The sequence below is a fragment of the Chrysemys picta genome, chromosome 2 (genome assembly GCF_011386835.1).
Source record: "Chrysemys picta bellii isolate R12L10 chromosome 2, ASM1138683v2, whole genome shotgun sequence".
NCBI classification, from domain to species: domain Eukaryota; kingdom Metazoa; phylum Chordata; order Testudines; family Emydidae; genus Chrysemys; species Chrysemys picta.
The window spans coordinates 80,874,957-80,897,201 of record NC_088792.1 but is presented as its reverse complement, the minus strand read 5'-3'; the positions used below and the strand labels follow the sequence as shown (position 1 = coordinate 80,897,201).

The following is a 22,245-nucleotide window of genomic DNA, read 5'->3' as shown; positions in this document are numbered from 1 at the left end:
CTCTCACCAATTCTACTCCCCCAACTCCCCTCCCCCCACCTCACCTCTGCTTCTTCTAGGGTTTCCCCCCCCCCCAACTCTGGGAGTACTGCAGCAGGGTCCCTGTTCCCTTCCAGGCTGGTGGGGAACCTCCCCACATGCTCTTCCCCCTGCCTCTGGCCAGTGGCTACAGATGAGGTGTGTGGCACAGCAGCCAACTTGTTGCTCACAGAAGGGGAGGAGGAGAAGGAGATTGAGCTCTAATTGGTTGCTCTGCCCTGGAGTGTTGGACCATATCAGGGAATTTCTGTATTAGAACTATAAAGTATATAACTAAAGTGTATAACAAGTCCGAGGCCAACAGAGACAAGGGGTAAGATTGAATTCCCTACAGCTTAAACTTCAAGATATTGGTAACAGAACAGGCCTCTTTTTCATTTCTGTCTCTCTCCCTCTCTGTAAGAAACATGCAAATAGAAACTGCTAATTGTGTTAACACATCCTAAGACAGAAAGTCTTTACAAAGAGTGATAAGGCTTTGTAAAAACAACTCTGCTCTGGAATTGGTCTTGCAGAAATCCCTTACCCCCTTCGTTATTTATCCTGATTGTTTTCTACTATTGTATCAAAGAAGCTAAATAGATCGAAGAAAATCTGTCACATCTGGAGAACAGAATTGTAAAGTAAGGATGTCAGGAAGAGGAGGTAGTAAAACATAAGTGCAAGATGTGACTTAAAGATAAAGAATGAATGTGAATTAATGCGTGTGATGCAAATAAATAATTAGCAAATCAAAGGTGCCAGCCTCAGAGTCATAACTGTGATCGCCTATGGCCGAAGAATGTGGAGCACGGAGATAACCGGATAATCCCGCAGGGCAAGTCGGAATCCACCCAAGTGCCCCTCCCCCGCCAATGGAGGGCTGAAGACTCCGAAGAACAAGATAACACTCAGCCATCAGGGATGTGCCACCTGCTTGATTGATAATCACTTCAAACAAACATCAGCATGATGAAGTGATTCCCATAGACTTGTATAAGGATAAAATCCTATAAGAACAGAACCAAAAACTCAGGGACTTTGAGTCTGGTTCTGCAACCACCCTCCAGGAGCATCGGATGCGCATCTGACAAGGACTCGGCTCCACCCTCGTGTGCAGGCTACCTGGCCAGTACTCTGCCACGAGCAACCTCTAGGCTGGTAACTATAACAACTCTGCAGAACTTGTATGAATGAGTGTGTGAATGAATAAGGAGTGGTAGTGAAATAATATTGAACTGCATATCCTGATTTCTCTCTTTCTCTGTATTTACAATAAACCTGGCATTTTGCCTCATCCCTCTTATAAGATCCTTTGGTATTATTTTATTAGTGTAACAGGAGGAGGCGGAACAGTGAGCCAGATGACCAATCAGAATGCAGCTTCCTCCTCCCCTGTCCCCATTCTGCAGGACTCAAATTTGCTCTCTGAACCTCGCTTTAGGGAATGGAATGTGACACATGTATAATATTTGAAAGGGGCCTCGTCCAGGGGAGCAAAAAGTACAGACTGCAATCCGGCTCTGATACTAATTAAAAACAAAGGAAGGGTTTTTGTGCTCACATGGAGTTTTTCCAAAAAATTCTGCAGCAACCTGTTCGGGCCGATGGCACACGGGTTGGAAAACACTGGGCTAGAGCGTCCTCAGAACCCCTGCCATTGCTGCAAGAGAAGGCTAGCCTGTAGCGGGATGGTGAGGAAGTCTCTCCTTTAGGAGCCTCTTGCAGACATAAGGTTTGAATTTCCAGAACAATGTTCTCTCTGAAAGATGAGTCTTTTGATTAAGAATGTTAATATCATAAAAATATTGTGGAAAGGTTATTTCACTATAGGTCTAAGAGTAGCTTATATAGAATCCTAGTGGTTGCGTATAGAATCTTAGTGGTTGCATATAAAATAGGTAGAATAGCTACAGAACATTTCTTTAAGTGTTCCATTGATGTCAATGGGTGTTTAAACCAAGGACTTAGAATATGGTCTTGTGATTACAGGACAACAGCCACACAGCGTGGAACTTCTTGGGTTACTTTTTACAGAGTCAGAGTAGGTTATTATGCTGTTTTCTAATTGAATGATACTCTAGGGTTTGCAGTGGGATACCCTGCTGATGGTGCTGATGTCACTTGAATTTGGTATTATGCCTAGCTATGCAACTAGGGTGAGATCTTTCATGTGTCTTAAAGTTTGGTGCCCAACCGCCTTAGGCACTTTTGAAAACTTTGCCTCTTCTGGCTTGTATGTACCTCACAACAGTCACATATTGTATTGTGTGGTGTTCTATCCATATGTTGCATATGAGCACCTCTATCCCATCAGTCAGTATACATAGAATTGTTTCCAATGAATTTGGAAACTAGAACAAAGTGTCTTTAGCTATCAGAGGTAATAACATGGCAAACTGTGAGCGTGCATTTTGTAAACTCTGTTAGAACCTGTGTCAGGACCAAATCTGGAGAAATCAGTGGGGAAAACTTCCAGGATCAAACTCACAGTAAATATAGTAGACTGCTGTTCAGTAACAATAGAGGAGAATAATATAAGGGTTTTTTTTAATTCTTTATTTTTAGGAAGGTGTTGGTATATTTTCCTGGTTGTTACACTTCAAGACATTTTCTGCTATCAGTTATATCAATACAATTCTACTGTTTCTTTTATATTCAAGTTCCTATGCCATATCAGTTGCTGTATTATCTGAGCCCATCTGTTTCAGTGCAGTTGCACTTAAGTAACTGATATCAGAGTTTGGCTCGGTGTGTTAACCAGATTTAGTCAAATCTAAGCACAAAAGGATAATAGCCAACTTAAAGAGAATGCTGACACCCTGATATTAACTGAGGAACTGCACATAACACTGCCAGAATCTTCTAAGAGAACTTGCACCAAAGTTTTCCAGTTTAAATATATCTGTAGACATTGCATGTATATATATAACCTGGAGGAAACTGTCTGATTTGTCTCCTTCTCTCATCACCTACATTTCAAGCTTTCAAGTGGCAGTGTTTTTATACTGAAACTGAGGGTCCTGTGGCACCTTTAAGACGAACAGAAGTATTGGGAGCATAAGCTTTCGTGGGTAAGAATCTCACTTCTTCAGATGCAAGCCACCCATGAAAGCTTGTGCTCTCAATACTTCTGTTAGTCTTAAAGGTGCCACAGGACCCTCTGTTGCTTTTTACAGATTCAGACTAACACGGCTACCCCTCTGATACTATACTGAAACTGTTATTGCTGATTTTAAGATGGGGGAAAGAGCCAGCAAACCGAATACTTCTGAGGATTGTTAAGCAGAGAGACACACATGGCCAATTTATTTGCCAGCATAAGCAAACAACTATTTTGAGTTCAGTGGACATGACAGCAATCTCTGGAATTAAACTCTACTGAAACCAACCCATGAACCCAATTTGAATCAACTGAGTTGTGTTCTTTTATGCTAGTGTCTAATTTAGCTCCTAAACTAGATCATTGTTTCTGACACTGTTTGGTCCCGTCAGCCAATTTATGCTAAAAAAATGTATAAATCTATGTATGTGAGATGTTAGTCATAGGTTGATAATGCCTATGTAACCCCTACCACCACCAAACTGACAGTCTCAGAAAGGCCCAGGGGTGAGTTAACTGCCTTTTTACCTCACCAGGTAACTCCAGAAACTGATTCTTAGCATAACAGGGAGTACCACGTATGACTGTTTACACTGGCATTTCTTGTAATGGATAGAGAACTTAATTTCCCAATCTGTCAGTTTGGTACATATCACAAGTATTACATTAATTAAATAAAAAGGATTGTTAAAATATGTACTTCAGTTCTCACAGTCAAAGGAAACAGAAAGATTGTGTGGTTTCTTTGTGCTTGGACAGCTTGGTAACACATGCACATTTATTTTTATTCTACAAACTAAATTCCAGTTCTGCAAATGAACATTTGTAGTGGTTTCAGGCTCCCATCTGTACTATTAACGTTTAATAGTAAGTAACGTTTAATAGTAAAATCTTTCACTGAGGGTTTGATGCTGATCCCACTTTTATAAGGGTAGTCTTGGCAGAATTCAGTCTGTATTGTTCTGTAATATGATGGATCTGTCTAAGCATTTTTTCCCAATTTTTTATTTAAATGTTCATAATAAATGGGGTGGGGTCAGGCAATTATTTAATGAGACATTGAGATTCAAAAAGTCAAAACTGCACATCTGTTAAAACATGGTCAACACCACCTGTCAAGATATACAAAGTAAATATCCTTAAATCAAACTCTAGTTCTCAAGTAGCATTTTTCTTGCTTATCTGTAAACTTTGATTATTACCAGTGGAAATATTTTTTTCATCTGTTTGTGTGCATGTTGAAATTGACATTTACTAATTTAAAATCAAATCTTTCCAAGACTACATGGGGTAACTCCTTTGACATCAATGAACATACATCTGACTCACACCGTTTTCAGGGGGGAAATCAGGCTCTTTAGACCCCAATCCTTGCTTGGGGTTTGCTACCATGGATTTCTGGTTGCCTTACTGGAAGGTCTGCTTTAACCAAACAAGATAGGGATTCAGTTATACACAATTACTGGGCTTAATACAGGGTAGTCTGGGTGAAAGTGAATGGCCTGTGATATACAGACGGTCAGACTAGATGATCTACTGTTCCCTTCTCGCCTTGAACTCTATGAATATCCTGCTCCAACCCTGACCCATTTCAGTGGCCTTACTGACTTTCACCATAGGAGATCAGGAGGCCTTGAGGTTTAAGATAGGCCTGAATCTTTCAGCGGGGTAGGCTTTAGAACATGTTTGCATCAGGTTTTTAAATAGAGAAATAGTTTGTTGATTTCTTAATCAACACAGAGTATCAGGCCCCCTCCCCCCACACAGAGTATCAGGCCCCCTCCCCCCACACACAATCCAATCCCACAATCCAATACTCTCCAGCTGCAGACAAATGGATACCATTTGGTGGGTGATATCACTCTGCCACCTCCTCCAGGAGGGAGACTAGATTGCATAGTAAGTGCTATATGGCCACCACTGACGTGGGGCAAGCTGCATACTGTCTCAAATAGGATGCTATGGGCAAGAGCCACAAAAAGTGGATTTAGGCTTTGTGTTGCCTCACTTTCTTGCAGGTGCCTTGCTGCCTAATGAAAGTCAGCCTCAAGCTGAGCGCCCAGGCTCCCAATACACTGCAAGGGGAGAGTTAGGCACCGAAGAATAGGATGCATGCTGAGTGGGGAGTCACCTAAGCTAGCCAAGAGGAAATGCTGAGCAGAGGAGTGTGGCCTACGCCCAGCCCCTCAAAGTCCTGATTCCGCTCCTAGAGTTGGGCGCCTAAGCCCTTTCTTGCAAAAAATGGAGGTGGTATTGCCACTGCCTCTCCCCACCCCTTAACCTTTAGCCCGGTGGCTAGAGCACTCACTGAGGATATGGGAAATCAAGGTGCAGATCCCCTTCTGCCTGATATGGAGCAAGGATTGGAACCCACCTCTCCAGAGAGTGCCAATACCACTAGGATATAGGGTATTCTGGGTCAGGTCTCTCTCTGTCTGTCCCATTGAAGCTGTTCCACTTTGTGTAAGTAATTAAATATCCATTGGGCCAGAAAAAGAGTGCGAGTGACTCTATAGCCCAATGGCTAGGGTGCTCGCCTGGGATGTCAGAGACTCAAATCCCTGTTCCAATGACCATTTATTTAATTATTTACACAACATGGCACCACTTGAGCAGGAGGGATTGGAAGAGCCCCTCCTCAGAATTTTCCATAGCCCAGTGGGTAGGGCACACTCCTGCCAGGTGGGAGCTAGGGATTCCAATCCCTGCACCAAATCAGGCAAAGGGATGATTTGAACCTGGGGCTCCCACATTCTGGGGAGTGCTCTACCCCCTACATTAAAGGTCATAAGGGAACCATATCTTCCTCTGATATTTTGTGCATGGCCTGATCTGTTAAGTGTCCTCTGAGAACACCGACCTGATTAGGCCCCACAGGTGAGCCTGACGGGGAATACCCAGTCTGAGCATCCTGCTGGGCCTTAGGTATGAGCTGGGTGGCCAGGTGTCTGGACAGTGGCACTGTGTGCATGCTGAATGGCAACATTTAAGGTGCCTAAGGACTTTGTCATCTGTCCTTGAAGGTGTCTAATGAGTTAGGGTTTTGAGGACCTAAATTTTGGATTTAGGAGGCTAAAATGGCAGTTAGGCACATAAATCCCTTTGTGCATCTAGCACCTATAGCTACAAAGCCACATGGTTCCACTGGGCAATAAAACTCAGTGCCAGGTAACATCATGAACAGGCTCTAAAAGTCATAGCATGTGCACTTAAAAACCAAAAACAAACCCAACCTGAAATTCTTTGTACTTTAAAGAAAAATACATGGCTTTCACAGCAGTACCAAACACTAATGACCTAACTCTTCTGTACTTGTCCTACACAATCATTGGCATTTCATCTGTGTATTGATCCCTCAGTGAAAGGAATTTGAGCTATGCTGATTTATATGCACTGAGAAGCCAATCTACAAGGCTGTCAAAATCAATTTTAACAAACACAGTGGCACACACCTTAATATTTTAGGCAGAATGAATTTATTCATATTGGGTTCTTTAAAAAAAGGCTAAGAATGAGGCTACATTAGACACAGACCAGAGGGACCTGTCATAGTTCTACATCTTTTGAGAGCTAAACTGTTGTTTTGGTCCATTCTTTAAGCAAGATAAATTCATACCAATGAACCAAAACACTTTGACATCAACATCTCACCTCCAATATTATTTTATAAAAATGTCTGAAGTATTGATTTATTTTCTTCAGTACATTTAAAAAGTGCACATTTTGATGATATGGAGCAATATCAAGTGTTAGTATTAATTTTTACCTAACCCTTTTAAATAATGCACTGTTGGCTAAGAAAATAATATTTCCTAGATCAGTTCTTCCTAAATCAGGCCAACTGAAAAATTTTTGTCACTCCATTTTCATTATTCAGTTAGCAGGTAAGAAACAAGTAAAAATGCCCTCTTGCCACATGGATTTTAATAAGGATGTATTTGTTTTACCTGAAATTTAGAAGCAGTATTGTTAACTTAGAACTTTTTCTTTTAATGTCTTTTCCCCCATTGTCCTTACAGCATAGTTGAAGTGAAGTGGTTTGACTGTCTCCACTCTAGGAAGATGCTATACACAAGGCTTCACATTCCTCTTGAGTTTCAAATCTGTTTTTGTTGCCTCCACAGCCGCCATACCAGAATGGACTGCAGACTTTCTGCTCTTTGTCATAATACCACTTCAGATCGTAATCTTGACACTCTCCTCCATCATGATCCACTGCACAAGCATCTAAAAAAGGCAAATAAAGGTTATGGTTAAAGTTTGTGAGGGAGAGAACCAAAATCATCAGAGCTGGTATTTCAGAGGCAAAGAATATTCTATTCAAGCTGGCAGACAAAAGAATTAGTAAGCTTTCTCGGGTCTTACTAGAGAACACGTTGTCTCTCTCGAACATGGTTGGTTGGAGGGGACACGATTCTACTCTCACTTCAACTAATGAGGTTTTGAAATGAGCGGAGCTAGGAAAACAGAAGTGAAGGGAGAAAAGTAAGGCCATATGGTTTTAGTGTCTAGGTGATCAGGCAAATCATGTTAGCATGAACTGTCTTAACTATAAACAGGTGGGAGTTGTCTTACCAACTCTGAGAGGCCAATTAATAAAGAGAAAAAAAACTTTTGAAGTGATAATCAAGCTAGCCCAGTACAGACAGTTTGATAATAAGTGTGAGAGTACTTACAAGGGGAGATAGATACTCTGAAACCTGTCATTATGCAAGGCACTGCATTTAGCCGTATGGAATGGAAATCCATCAACCTCATGAAAAAACTCGTACAGATACAGACAGACATCATCTTCCTTTCCAAATGCAAGCAGATGGACATCATACCAAAAGGACTAAAGGTAAAAAATCCATTACAATCTACATATCACACAGACTATGCTGAGAGACTGTGTCACACACTCTCAAAGAAACTGCGAAACCACCTGATCAGCATCCTATACAGCAAACAGGGAAAGATTAAGAATGAGCTCTCAGAACTGGATACTCTCATAAGAAACCAACCTTCCACACAAACTTCCTCATGGATAGACTTTACAAAAACTAGACAAGCCATTTACAAGACAAACTTTGCCTCTCTACAAAGGAAAAAGGACACTAAACTATCTAAACTGCTACATGCCACAAGCAGCCACAACAGTAGTTCCCTTAACCCACCCAGCAATATTGTTAATCTTTCCAGCTATACTCTTAGCCCAGCAGAAGAGTCTGTCCTATCTCGGGGCCTCTCCTTTTGTCCCTCCAGACCCATGAATATGATACAGTTCTGCGGTGACCTAGAATCCTACTTTCGACGTCTCCGACTCAAAGAATATTTCCAACATACCTCTGAACAGCATACTAACCCACAGAATCCTCCCTACCAGCACTACAAAAAAAAGGATTCTGCATGGACTCCTCCGGACGGTCGAAACAACAGACTGGATTTCTACATAGATTGCTTCCGTCGACGTGCAAAGGCTGAAATTGTGGAAAAGCAACATCACTTGCCACATAACCTCAGCCATGCTGAACACAACGCCATCTACAGCCTCAGAAACAACCCTGACATCATAATCAAAAAGGCTGACAAAGGAGGTGCTGTCGTCATCATGAATAAATTGGAATATGACCAGGAGGCTGCTAGACAGCTCTCTAACACCACATTATACAGGCCATTATCCTCTGATCCCACTGAGGATTACCTAAAGAAACTACACCATCTGCTAAAAAAACTCCCTGACAAAGCACAGGAACAAATCCGTACAGACACATGCCTAGAACCCCGACCAGGGGTATTCTATTTGCTACCCAAGATCCATAAACCTGGATATCCTGGACGCCCCATCATCTCAGGCATTGGCACCCTAACATCAGGCTTGTCTGGTTATGTAGACTCTGTCCTCAGACCCTACGCTACCAGCACTCCCAGCTATCTTCGAGATACCACTGACTTCCTGAGGAAACTAGAATCCATCGGTGATCTTCCAGAAAACACCATCCTGGCCACTATGGACGTAGAAACCCTCTACACCAATATTCCACACAAAGATGGACTACAAGCTATCAGGAACAGTATCCCTGATAATGTCACAGCTAACCTGGTGGCTGAACTTTGTGATTTTGTCCTCACCCACAACTATTTCACATTTGGGGACAATATATACCTTCAAGTCAGCGGCACTGCTATGGGTACCCGCATGGCCCCACAATATGCCAACATTTTTATGGCTGACTTAGAACAATGCTTCCTTAGCTCTCGTCCCCTAATGCCCCTACTCTACTTGCGCTACATTGATGACATCTTCATCATCTGGACCCATGGAAAAGAAGCCCTTGAGGAATTTCACCATGATTTCAATAATTTCCATCCCACCATCAACCTCAGCCTAGATCAATCCACACAAGCGGTCCATTTCCTGGACACTACTGTGCTAATAAGCGATGGTCACATCAATACCACCCTATACCGGAAACCTACTGACCGCTACACTTACCTACATGCCTCCAGCTTCCATCCAGGACACACCACACGATCCATTGTCTACAGCCAAGCTCTAAGATATAACCGCATTTGCTCCAATCCCTCGGATAGAGACAAGCACCTACAAGATCTCTATCAAGCATTCTTAAAACTACAATACCCACCTGCTGAAGTGAAAAAACAGATTGACAGAGCCAGACGAGTACCCAGAAGTCACCTCCTACAAGACAGGCCCAATAAAGAAAATAACAGAACACCGCTAGCTGTCACCTTCAGCCCCCAACTAAAACCTCTCCAGCGCATCATCAGAGATCTACAACCTATCCTGAAAGATGATCCTTTACTCTCACAGATCTTGGGAGACAGACCTGTCCTCGCTTACAGACAACCCTGCAACCTAAAGCAAATACTCACCAGCAACCACACATCACTGAACAAAACCACTAACCCAGGAACCTATCCTTGTAACAAACACCGATGCCAACTCTGTCCACATATCTATTCAAGTGACATCATCATAGGACCTAATCACATCAGCCATACCATCAGGGGCTCGTTCACCTGCACATCTACCAATGTGATATATGCCATCATGTGCCAGCAATGCCCCTCTGCCATGTACATTGGCCAAACCGGACAGTCTCTACGCAAAAGAATTAATGGACACAAATCTGACATCAGGAATCAAAATACTCAAAAACCAGTGGCAGAACACTTTAACCTGTCTGGTCATTCAGTGACAGACCTGCGGGTGGCTATATTACAACAGAAAAACTTCAAAAACAGACTCCAAAGAGAGACTGCTGAGCTAGAATTGATATGCAAACTAGACACAATCAACTCCGGTTTGAATAAGGACTGGGAATGGCTGAGCCATTACAAACATTGACTCTATCTCCCCTTGTAAGTACTCTCACACTTATTATCAAACTGTCTGTACTGGGCTAGCTTGATTATCACTTCAAAAGTTTTTTTTCTCTTAAATAATTGGCCTCTCAGAGTTGGTAAGACAACTCCCACCTGTTTATGCTCTCTGTATGTGTGTATATATATCTCCTCAATATATGTTCCATTCTATATGCATCCGAAGAAGTGGGCTGTAGTCCACGAAAGCTTATGCTCTAATAAATTTGTTAGTCTCTAAGGTGCCACAAGTACTCCTGTTCTTCTTTTTGCGGATACAGACTAACACGGCTGTTACTCTGAAACCTGTCTTAACTATGTAAAAACTGTTCTTATTTTATCCTATTGTAGATGTGTTCATAAAGAGGTGTTACCAACACATCTTCCTTCCAGAAAATGACACTAAAGGCCATGCTTAACAGGAGAAATCCATGAAAGTCTCTGATCCAAGTTCAGTGGTGATAAGTTAGATTGGATATACGCTGTTCAGAAAATAGGTATAAGTAGTGTAACCTGCAGCAATTTGGTATGCAGCAGGCCAGATTTTGATCACATTTACACCAGTGTAAATTCAGACTCACTCAGCTGAAGTCAAAGGAGTGACTCCCAATTTTCACAAGTGTATGAAATCAGAATCTGGCACAGCAGGAAAGCCAGGTATGAGGAAAGCAAACAGGAGGATGTAAAATAGTGTGGGACAATAACTTTGGGTAGGTCCACACTACCCGCCCGATTCGGCAGGTAGAGATCGATCTTCTGGGATCAATTTATCGCGTCTCATCTGGATGCGATAAATCGATCCCAGAAGCACTCCCCCATCGACTGCAGAACTCCTGCTCTCCGAGAGGAGGAAGCGCTGTCGATGGGGGAGCTTGCCTGCGCCACGTGGACCCGCAATAAGTAAACTGAGTTAGATCTAGGAAACGTCGACTTCAGCTACGCTATTCTCATAGCTGAAGTTGTGTTTCCTAGATCGATCCCCCGCCCCAGAGTGGACCAGCCCTTTATCTCATACTCTCCATCTTACCTTTCTTCCTCATCAGCATGGACATGCTGAATTGCAAATCAGTGCCAGGTACAGCTCCTTACAGCAGGGAATCCCAAACTGTGGTAAGTGTATGCAGTGAATTGATGAAACATTTTTTTTTAAGTAGGTGGTAAGTGAACCAATGAAGTTTGGGAACTGCTAGATTATACAAGTCTTTTGAGAAGTTTATATCACTATCAATGAATTAACTGGAGAACCATAAGCTGCAGCATGTAAATTATATTCTATTTGCATTGCAGCACTCGAGCAACATACAAACACTCCCCACACCCATGCATCTGCCCTTTGTCAACAGGAATTCTATTGGGTTGTAGATTTTCAAATAGGTGAGGGAGAGCCACTAAATTAAATGTGGGTAACTCTTGTGGAATTTTTGTGACAACATATCTAGTAATCAGATCTTTAACTTCCAGCCTATTGCATAATATAAAGAAAATCTGCAATGAAATACACACAGCTAGATGGAAAGTGAAAGGTTATCATTGGCAGGGTATGATGAGCCTCTGTTTGGATGGGGACATACCTGATGGATGACTCAGTCCCTTGTGCAAGAATGGGTGATAGTGGAATCACAGATGTACTGTCCCCCGTGTTAAGGCCCGTCGTCCCAGGAAAGGTTAGTGTTCAGCAGAAGCGGCCCTGTTAGCTCACTAATAATAGAGCAATTTGCTGAGAGTGTCAATATCCTAGCAGGCTTTGAGGATTCAGTTTAATCTGGACTGACAACAATTAGCTGCCAGTTTATTTTGTTTAACTAGAACTGCAGCTTTATTTCTCTAATAAAACATTCTAGATCCAAGTTAAAGACTAAACAACAGCAGCAGTTTTGCCCTCTGTTACACACATGGAAATTGCACAAAGCAAATTAGGCTGTATTTCATTAGTTTGGCCAACAAAAAGCTTAAGAAGCCAGGGAACTGACTAAATACTATGAGTCTGAGCCAAAGCCCATTGCAAGCAACAGCAGTCTTTCCACTGACTTCAAAGGGCTTTGCCTCAGGACCTAGAAACCATACCATAGTTGGCATACGCAGCTCCAGTTTCTATTGTCTCCTCTAAGTTTTCTTCATTCTTTTCTGGGGCTTCTCCATATTCCTCTAGCTTGGCCTCTTCAGCATTGTCCTCTGTGAAATACTCCTCCTCAAAATCATATTTTTCTTCTTGTCTGACATCCACTGGTTCCTGAGTGGCTTCTGTAATTTCTTCTATCACTCTGCTTTTCATTAGCTCTTCCAAATTCCCACCACCGTCAATTCCACCAAATTCAGGGAAAGGCATCCTGCGGGGGAAATACCGCACTTTAGCAATAGTTTGTATGTGAAGAAGGTGCAAAAGGCTCATTCACTCAAGTTATTGCTAATGGAGAACTTTGGGCCTGAACCTGTTTCCATGAAAGCTAATGGGAATTTTGCCATTGCCTTCAAGGGGACAGGTCCTTTATTAGGAGAACAGGCTGTACATATGCAATTGTACTCCCCAAACCACTGCAACAATTCAGAAGGAGTTACCCTACCTCTCCAGAACAGCTACTTGCTGTTGTGCATCTCCTCGATTTAAGGTTTCACACTCTCCTTTCAGTTCTGGAGAAGGATAACTGTTCAGTCCCCCTGTAGGAAGAGCAGAGGTAGCAAAATCTAAGGAAACGCATGAAATTATTCTTGTGAATTCAAGTAAGCACCTTCCAATAAATAAGCATAGCACACCTAGAGAGACTGCAACCAAGAAACAGGACAAAGAGGAAAAAAGTCCACAGAAAATAGCACTGGAGATCACCCATATAGTCTGTCCAATAACAGAGGCTCAGGAGACTCCAGATTCACCTTGTGTAGATGCATCTGATTCTCTAATATACTGAATATCTTTTTATAGAAGCTGGAGCTTCTATTAAATGTATTCCTGGTGTGGCTTGAAATCAATGACAGGTTCAAAAATTATATTTGGTGCTTCTATATTGCTTATCTCAAAATGCTTATGAACATTAATAAATTATTCCTCATATCTGTGAAAATCGGGAAGTATTATCCCCACTTCACAGAGGTGGGGAGGAAATGAGATAGAGAGTAAGTGATTTGCCAATAGTCACAGAGGAAGTCTGTGGTAAAACCAGGAATAGAACTTAGTTCTTCCTTGACTGCACACCTGATCCTCTTCTTTAGGGAAGAGGGAAGTCAAGGGGATTGCATGTGTAAAAATGTACCTCAGAATTTGACCCAAGACATCATTAGAATGTAATGTTTTGTATTATAGGTATTTCTATGGTGCTCATCACTATAGTATCAGAATGGAGTTTACCTTCTTTTGTATACTAAGTGTAGTGCCCCTTCTCCATCCAGTTACCTTCTTTAATGCCAATCTGTTTACAGGTTTTGATGGACAGGTCTGGGTTCTTTTTGATCTCGCCACCCACTCAGCAGAGTGTATCTTCTTTATTTTTTCCTATGAATTTATTTGGCGGTACCTCCACACCTCTTGTTCCTTCCTGGCAGGTCACCAGGGCAGCTTTGGAGGAAAATTCTAACCACAGGGTAATTCCCACTTACTTGCCAGATAGCTGGAGACTTCCAAGAAATAACACAAAAAGAACAGGAGTACTTGTGGCACCTTAGAGACTAACAAATTTATTAGAGCATAAGTGGGCTGTAGTCCACGAAAGCTTATGCTCTAATAAATTTGTTAGTCTCTAAGGTGCCACAAGTACTCCTGTTCTTTTTGCGGATACAGACTAACACGGCTGCTACTCTGAAACAAGAAATAACACAAACACATAGAATATATTCAACACAATAATTAAACAGGAGACAAATATAACATAACAGGGTAAAACATTATTGTTAGGTTCACCGGTGCCCACTCTGCTAATACCTGGGACTTTCCGCAGTCACATGACTTGATGTAGCAAATATAAGCTCAGTGTCTTATTGGTACGCGTACTTTGTTGGGGACCTTGATGACCTATGACCACAAAATTCTTCTCTGCAGTGGTTTAGCGGTGTGGCTGACTGGGTTCAGTACAGCCCAAAAGACTCACAAAGGGGAGAAGGTGGTAAATCCATCCACAGGTTTAATATGCAGCAGGTTATAAAATCCCCAAACCCTCACTCCCTGGCTTGAGGACACAGTTCAGGGAGTAGGGAGTTCCCAAAACAAATTCCCTGACTGACTAACTCAAAGATGGTACACTCACAAACTCCATTAATAATCCTCAGGTTCAGAGATGACTCTGGACTCCTCAGTCACTGCAGAGAGGCTGATCTCTGCTGGCAGGATCCTCTTCAGGCAGGAATCAGGCTGCTTTGATCCCAGGATTTCCCCTCACCACAAAAAGGTGCAGGGCTCAAGGTGCAGATTACACAACCGTACTAAAATCCAAACTGTAGTCTCCTAGCCCAGTATCCAGACATACACAGAGCAAGCAACAGTCCTGAACTAGCAGACAGAGCAGAGCTGACCATGTGGTGACTGGTCTCACCTAGGGAGCTGGAGGGCTAAGTCAGCCTGGCTGGGGAAGTTTCCCAGTAAAACTCTACAAACTGGGAAACATCAGTGGAGAAGGAAAAGCCGGGATCTTGCTTTCAGGTCCCTAGAGGCCAGTTCTCAGGGGGAACCCTGCATGTAGGTCTTGGACTTACTTAGGGTGACCAGACGCCCCGATAAAATCGGGACTGTCCCAATTTTGAGGTGTTTGTCCCACGTCCCGACCGAAGTATGGTAGGGACGCCATTTGTCCCGATATTTTGTTTCGGGGTTGTTGTTGTTTTTTTTTTTACACTCACCCGTCCGGCGGCAATTCGGTGGAGGGTCCTTCAGTCACTGACGGTCTTCAGCAGCATTTCGGCGGCGGGGGCTTCTGTCTTTGGTGGCTTATTACTCGCCGCCGAAATGCCACCCAAGACCGTCAGCGACTGAAGGACCCTCTGCCGAATTACCGCCAAAGACCCGGACAGGTGAGTGTAACAATTAAAAAGGTGCCCCCCGGCCCCACAGAGGTCCCGATATTTTCCACTTAGCATCTGGTCACCCTAGACTTACTAGTTCCCCACACAGTCAGTCCTGCCCTTGCTTTGGCTGGCTGCAGACTGACTCAAAAATGGCTTCTTCCCTTTCCTGAACTCCCTGGGAGGGACATCTCACTCCCTATTGGTTGCTGGGCAGACTCTGAGTTTGCCTTGGCTTCCCCTCCCTACCAGGGACAGAGTGCCTTTCCCTGAGCTGCCAGCAGACAGAGCCCCAGGAATCTAGGTAATCTCCTTGGGGGTTACATAAGTGTAGTAAGATGAGGCATAAACCCTTGTATCAGAGGCCTGCGGCTTGAACTAAAGTAATGGTCAAGACTTTGCTAATGTAAAGCAAAGTTAAACTGTGAGCCAGAGGCAGGCCCTGCTCACATAAGTTGGCAATAGGAAGGCTGCTAATTGCACGTATACACATATCTAAAAGGTATCAAGTACTAGTAGGATGAACATGTGCCAGGATGGCACCAGAACATTCTGGTACGAACACATTCCACAGAGATAATGAGGAACAGGCTGACTCATCCTAAAGACAGGGTCCAAAGGATAATATGATGGACAGAGTTGTTTGTTCGAACCAACGTGTACCAGGAGAGAGGCAGCACCCCAACATGCAGAGGGGTTGTACCTCGATGCATCAGGAGTGATGTATAACTTGTTTGTACCTGTGTATAAGAATGCATCCCTGAGTGGATATCTTTGTCTGGCCTAGGGGGCAGTGGAGAGTCCCGCCACTGACTGAGCCGGTCCATTGTCAGGGGCACATATTCGTAGTGTGTCCTGTAGAGTCTGCGGGAAACTATTACTGTGCTTCATTTGACAATAAACCTGGCTGGGTGCCTTCGTACCTTATCAGAGTCTGTGGTCATTGGGGGTTCTCTCAGGTCTGCTGTGTCAGCTATCTGCGCAGAGCCAGGACAGCACACAGAGGGAACACACACACAAAGCCGACTGATATCAACATTGAACAGAGCAGAACACCACACCGGTGACATCTGACGACATTGGTGACCCCGACCGCTGATCTGGTGAGTAAGCGAGTTGTCCGCTGTGGGAATCGTGATCTAACCACAAGCTAGGGAGCCCCCTTAATCCCTCCCTGCAAATCCCCGCAGAGTTTAAAAAATATAATGGGGAAGAAACATGTCATGTAAGTTGTAAGGCTAGGGCAGAGACTGTAGCCTCAAAATATAAAATATTGCAAACTATAACCATGGCTGTTAAATGGTTAAAGCAGCACGCCACAAAATTGGTGGGGCAAGTAACAGTAACAAAGGAAGAGTTACAAGAATCAAAAGAAGCAACAAAGCCCTGGAATGCTCCCACCCCCCTTGCAGGGAGGCAAGCAGCCCAGAGACAACCAGCACAGAAACGGAATAAAACATTGGAAACAGCTGCAAGGAACCTACAAAAAATACATGGTAAACAGCAGGCTTCAGATAGCTACTCTGTGCCTGAAGAATGGGGAAAGAAGTGGAAAAAGGTGGCCCTAGTAAAATTAAAAGATGAAACAGGGTCCACTGCAGTACAACCACTACCTTATGATAAAAGCCAGGTTCTGGTAAAACATAAACCGGGACCTAGACTCGTGCACAAATGGAAAAAGTAGCACACAATACTTTCACTGAATTGGTAAATCAAATGAAGGAAAAAATGGAACAGTTCACAGAGCACATTACAAGACAGGAGCTGCGACTCACTCGCAGGGGAGTGAATAAAAAGGAATTTCAAAGTCAAAAACTAAAATTGAGCAGGTTAACACCTAAAATTATGCATTAACATATGGAGTTGCCCAACAACAGTTAACTGCAGGAAAAAAAGGGCATTCCTTCAATCTGTTTGGCATGCAGACAAAAGCAACAGCCACTGGGGGAACAAATTCAGGTTTTACAAGAGCAGATAATTACCCTCACTCTCATCTCAGAGCCAGGATAAAAAGCCAAAGTGCAGTTTCCCAACTGCTTTCACACACGGCACCACACTCTGCACTCAGCTAAAAATATAACCTCCTTTCTCAAATATTTTTACATATCAGTATGTTTTCTTTTATATCCTTTATCAGTTTGCTACACTTGCTGCTGCTGCCTGTACCTTAAGAGTTAATCTCTCTTGGCTCAAGTCTCACTACCTTCCTAGGTAGCTCTTCACCCTCCCACCCCCTCTTTTCCCTGCCTCTCCTTACTTTGACTCTTTGTGTTAAAAGTTATAGTTTTTACAGAAACCTTGAAAAGAAAAAGCAATTGAAAACAGAAGAAAACAGGAAATACAAAGAAAACAAGATAAAAACTTTACTTTAAATAAATCCAGTAAATTAATTATTTTAACCCTTCAGGAATGCAACAGCTGGAATTATTCCTAACTTTCTTGAAGATATGGTTGCCAAGCAACAGAAATGGACATTGCTTCTAATCCTAGCCACCCACTAATATTTGAAACATGGGCTTTTCTTATTTCCATATAGCAGAGTTTTAAAATAATGTTAAATATAAAGTAATGCAAAATTCCTTGTTACCAAATTAATACAATACATTTGGCAAATATTAATATATTTTATCAGTTTTTGTTAAAAGTTTTAAATTAAGTAATAACTTGTTTATTCAAATGTTTAACCATTTTTATTTTTGTTTGCCTTATTTTGTATAGTTATTAATAGAATTCTGGTGCCATTTGTTTTTAATTGTAAGTTTTTCCTGTATATCAGGTGTGTTCTCCTGTGTTGTATGTTGTGTGTGTCACGTGATTTTTTTTATTTTTATTTTGTTGCAACAAAAGTCAATTTTATTCCATTTTAAAAATATATGTATATGCAGTACTACACTATTTTAAGATCATGGTTGGGGTATAATCATAGTATTGTTAACACCAATTGTTTTTTGCAAATTTCAAAAAGGTTTCAGTTACAAATATATGTACATATATTTCTGCCTCAACAAATAATGCAATTACAAACAAAAATAATTATTTTATTAATCACATTTTTGTTTTGTTTTTAAAGTTTTTTTTATTTGTTATTCAAAGAAAAAATGAAGGGGAAACCTCAACATTAGGGTAAAGATAATATTAACAAAATGTCAATTTCTTGTTTGGGTTTTTATAAACTTGTTTGCACTTTTAAATATAGTTATAAGAATGTGATAGCAAAAATGTTTAAAAATAACAATTTATGCATAAAGCTAACCAAACAATTTCAACAGGTTTCCACATTTTCAAGAGGTTTCCACCTTTGGCTTCTACACACAACAAGCATCATGAAAGTTTAATATCCTCAAAGTATTTGCATGGTCCTGTTTGGGTTTTTATAAACTAGTTTATAAACTAGTCCCTATTACATAGTTTGTTTACAATGTAATATGGACAAAGTTAAACTTTGTTTTAAGTTTGGGTTACTGAAAACAAAAACAAAAAACTTTACTATGTTAACTAACAAAAGTTGTTGCATCCCATAGACCAAAGACACCAGAAAATATCACACCCTGAAGACACCAGAAGATATCTGTATACAGTGAAGAAACCCCCAAGCATCAAGAAAAGAAAAATGAAGTGCGGCATAAGTAAGAGACTGGTCAAATACACCTCTGTCTACCATATATGAACAATTAAGTTAACAATCAGCTAAAAACCACTTGCTGGACCAGGATAAACTGTCATTTAATTTCAACTTGCTTACTGGGTAAAAACAACTATAATATCGTTGTACTGTTGTATTATTGCTGTACAACATTTACAATGTGCATAACCTTGCTAAACTGTTGAACCAACCCACAGGTAAAACTCAACAAAGGAATGGCAGCAAACAACATGAAGGCCAGGAGAAACAAATTGGTTAAAAAAAATTGTTACACAGTAACTACAAATGAAGTATATAAAATTCCCTGTTAGTACTGGTCACAATTTGGGATCAGTAACACTGCATCCTAACTGAGGCACATGTTATTCAAAACAATTTTGTTCAGTGTCTGGGTACCAATACTACATCCTGACACAGCAATATTTGAGAAATTGGTTATTGCCCACTCAGTAGGTTTTCTGAAAAACAAAAATAACTGGATCTACGTCAACTACTGGTGTACCACAGGGCAATGCAATCCGTGGAACAGAGAAGCTAGCCATTCCTGTTTCCTGCCCAGCAAAGCTTACCAGAGGGTGACAACCAGCAGTAAGTTAAACCCATAATATGAATGCACAGTACTGGCTAGAAACTAATTACAGGACATCTATATATAAAGGCCTCATTTGTAGTGTCACTACTCCAAATTTCTGTTTTACTTCTCATATACATAATACTGTGGAAAACACTATAACAATGCCTATTTCAAAAACACTCAGCCTACTATAGGGTGACCAGATATCCTGATTTTATAGGGACAGTCCTGATTTTTGGGTCTTTTTCTTGTATAGGCTCCTATTACCACCCACCCCCATCCTGATTTTTCACATTTACTGTTTGGTTACCCTAGCCTACTACTAATGATGATACAGGTGATAACTGCAATTACCCTAATAGGAGTGTGTTTCTATCTGTGTCACCAAAGTAAAAGGGATAAAGTACTACACCAGACTGGAAAAATATGGTTATGCTTGGATATAAGGTGGTGTCATATGTACACATACATACTATACATATATACCCATATATGCTACAAATATATATGCCATATCCATATTATTCATATATATTAATTATTTGGAATTGCCTCTAAGGCTCAGTCATAATACTACATTCCTCAGTCATGGTCTCGGGCCTAACATTCCCATGCCCACTATAAGGGACTACAATCAATTGGAAAATAAAATCTGTCCATCAGTCGTATGAGGGAATGTGCAGTCTAAAGACAGGTGGGGCATGAGTGTATGGATGGTAAAATAAGGTAACCACATAACAGTGTTTAGCCCACTGGGTTATCCTGAGTCCATGCATTATGCTTTTCTGGGACGATGGGTAAACATCCTCCCCATAAAAAGACAAAAAGTGGGGGAATGTAGTAAGATGAGGCCCTGAAACATATACCCTTGTATCAGAGGCCTGGTATGAGGCCTGAGGCCTGAACTAAAGTAATGGTCAAGACTTTGCTAATGTAAAGCAAAGTTAAGCTGTGAGCCAGAGGCAGGCCCTGCTCACAGAAGTTGGCAAGAAGAAGGCTGCTAATTGCATATATACACATATCTAAAAGGTATCAAGTACTAGTAGGATGAACATGTGCCAGGATGACACCAGAACATTCTGGTACGAACACATTCCACAGAGATAATGAGGAACAGGCTGACCCATCCTAAAGACAGGGTCAAAAGGATAATATGATGGATAGAGTTGTTTGTTCGAACCAACATGTACCAGGAGAGAGGCAGCACCCCAACACGCAAAGGGGTTGTACCTCGATGCATCAGGAGTGATGTATAACTTGTTTGTACCTGTGTATAAGAATGCATCTCTGAGTGGATATCTTTGTCTGGCCTAGGGGGCAGTGGAGAGTCCCGCCACTGATTGAGCCGGTCCATTGTCGGGGGCACATATTCGTAGTATGTCCTGTAGAATCTGCGGGAAACTATTACTGTGCTTCATTTGACAATAAACCTGGCTGGGTGCCTTCGTACCTTATCAGAGTCTGTGGTCATTGGGGTTCTCTCATGTCTGCTGTGTCAGCTATCTGCGCAGAGCCAGGACAGCACACAGAGGGAACACACATACGCAGCCGACTGTTATCATCATTGAACAGAGCAGAGCACCACTGTGATGTCTGATGACACTAAGCATGACATTATAAAAGCTCAAAAACTTCTTTTACTAGAAATTCTTGCACTTCTCATGACTGATGGTGAATGTGCATGACTAATGGTGAAGCATTTCTCACTGCTTCAGTAACAGAAGTAAGTTGAATTGTGTGCTACTTACGTTTTAGGAGGTTTAGGAAGACACGACTAAACTTCTGAGCGTATGCCATTTCAAGTTTCAGAACCCTGCCCAGCTGCACTAGATGTTGTTCTGCTGGGAAGCTCGAAAGCTCTGTCAGCTCGCTGCTGGTAATATCGTTTCCAAGTGCTAGGGTGAACATGATGAATCCTTGGCACTTGGCTTGCAGTGAGACCTCTCTCAGTTTCTGTCTGTCCCACGAACTCGTCTTACTTCCAAGTATTGTAAATATGACCCTGTGTTGTCTCGGATTGGGGGCTTTGAAAAATATATTGTCAATTGTCCATTGCAGAGCATGACCAATGGCAGATGACCCTTCCAGCTGGTGAGCAGACTCTTGGATATGTCTCTTCATCAAATTTTTACCACTGTACGTGATCAGATCAAACTCTTTGTTCACTGGGCTTGTGTTTCTGTTGGAGATAAAGCTTCGAGGAGCCTGCTGCACCAGTGCCACCCTCGCCCCTTCATTCGATCCCCTCGGCTGTGAGGTGATAACAAAGTGATCGAGCATGGTACTCACAAAGTCTTTGGCTCTCTCAAACTCATCACTGTCAATGCTGTCAGAGCTGTCCATGACATAAGTGATGTCCATGTTCACCATGACTGGTGGGGGAATGGTCACTTCACAGTTTGTATCTGGTTTGCATTTATCTAGGCAGGAAGCATTGAACTGTAAGCTATTTTACAGTGAAACAAAAGCAATCACTTTAAAACTGAAGTGAGACTATTTTTTTTTCATTTAAAAAGTTTGTCTTAAAAATTACTTTGAAAGCTCTTATAAGTTGGTCTG

The 22,245-nt window shown here is 41.9% G+C and overlaps 1 protein-coding gene and 1 long non-coding RNA gene across 3 annotated transcripts in view; one reads left to right on the top strand and one right to left on the bottom strand.

Annotated features, from left to right (window-relative positions):
• Positions 1 to 1,620: 1,620 nt before the first annotated feature.
• LOC112059944 (uncharacterized) lies at positions 1,621 to 21,135 on the top strand. 2 transcript variants are annotated; one of them, XR_010598371.1, is made up of 3 exons: positions 1,621 to 1,753; positions 16,429 to 16,572; positions 18,991 to 21,135. It is a non-coding gene; the product is annotated as an uncharacterized LOC112059944 (long non-coding RNA). The 2 variants fall into 2 exon arrangements; XR_002889222.3 differs by lacking the exon at positions 1,621 to 1,753 and having other exon boundaries at positions 15,432 to 16,572.
• The window catches only part of LOC101940483 (collagen alpha-6(VI) chain-like), a 117,914-nt gene continuing 102,249 nt past the window's right edge, over positions 6,581 to 22,245 (bottom strand). The window contains exons 36-39 of the mRNA XM_065583606.1: positions 21,435 to 22,106; positions 13,048 to 13,141; positions 12,551 to 12,813; positions 6,581 to 7,348 (exon numbers count right to left, since the gene is read on the bottom strand). Of these exons, the coding sequence (XP_065439678.1) occupies positions 7,176 to 7,348; positions 12,551 to 12,813; positions 13,048 to 13,141; positions 21,435 to 22,106 (1,202 nt within the window). The 3' untranslated portion in view covers positions 6,581 to 7,175. The remainder of the gene's footprint in view (positions 7,349 to 12,550; positions 12,814 to 13,047; positions 13,142 to 21,434; positions 22,107 to 22,245) is intronic.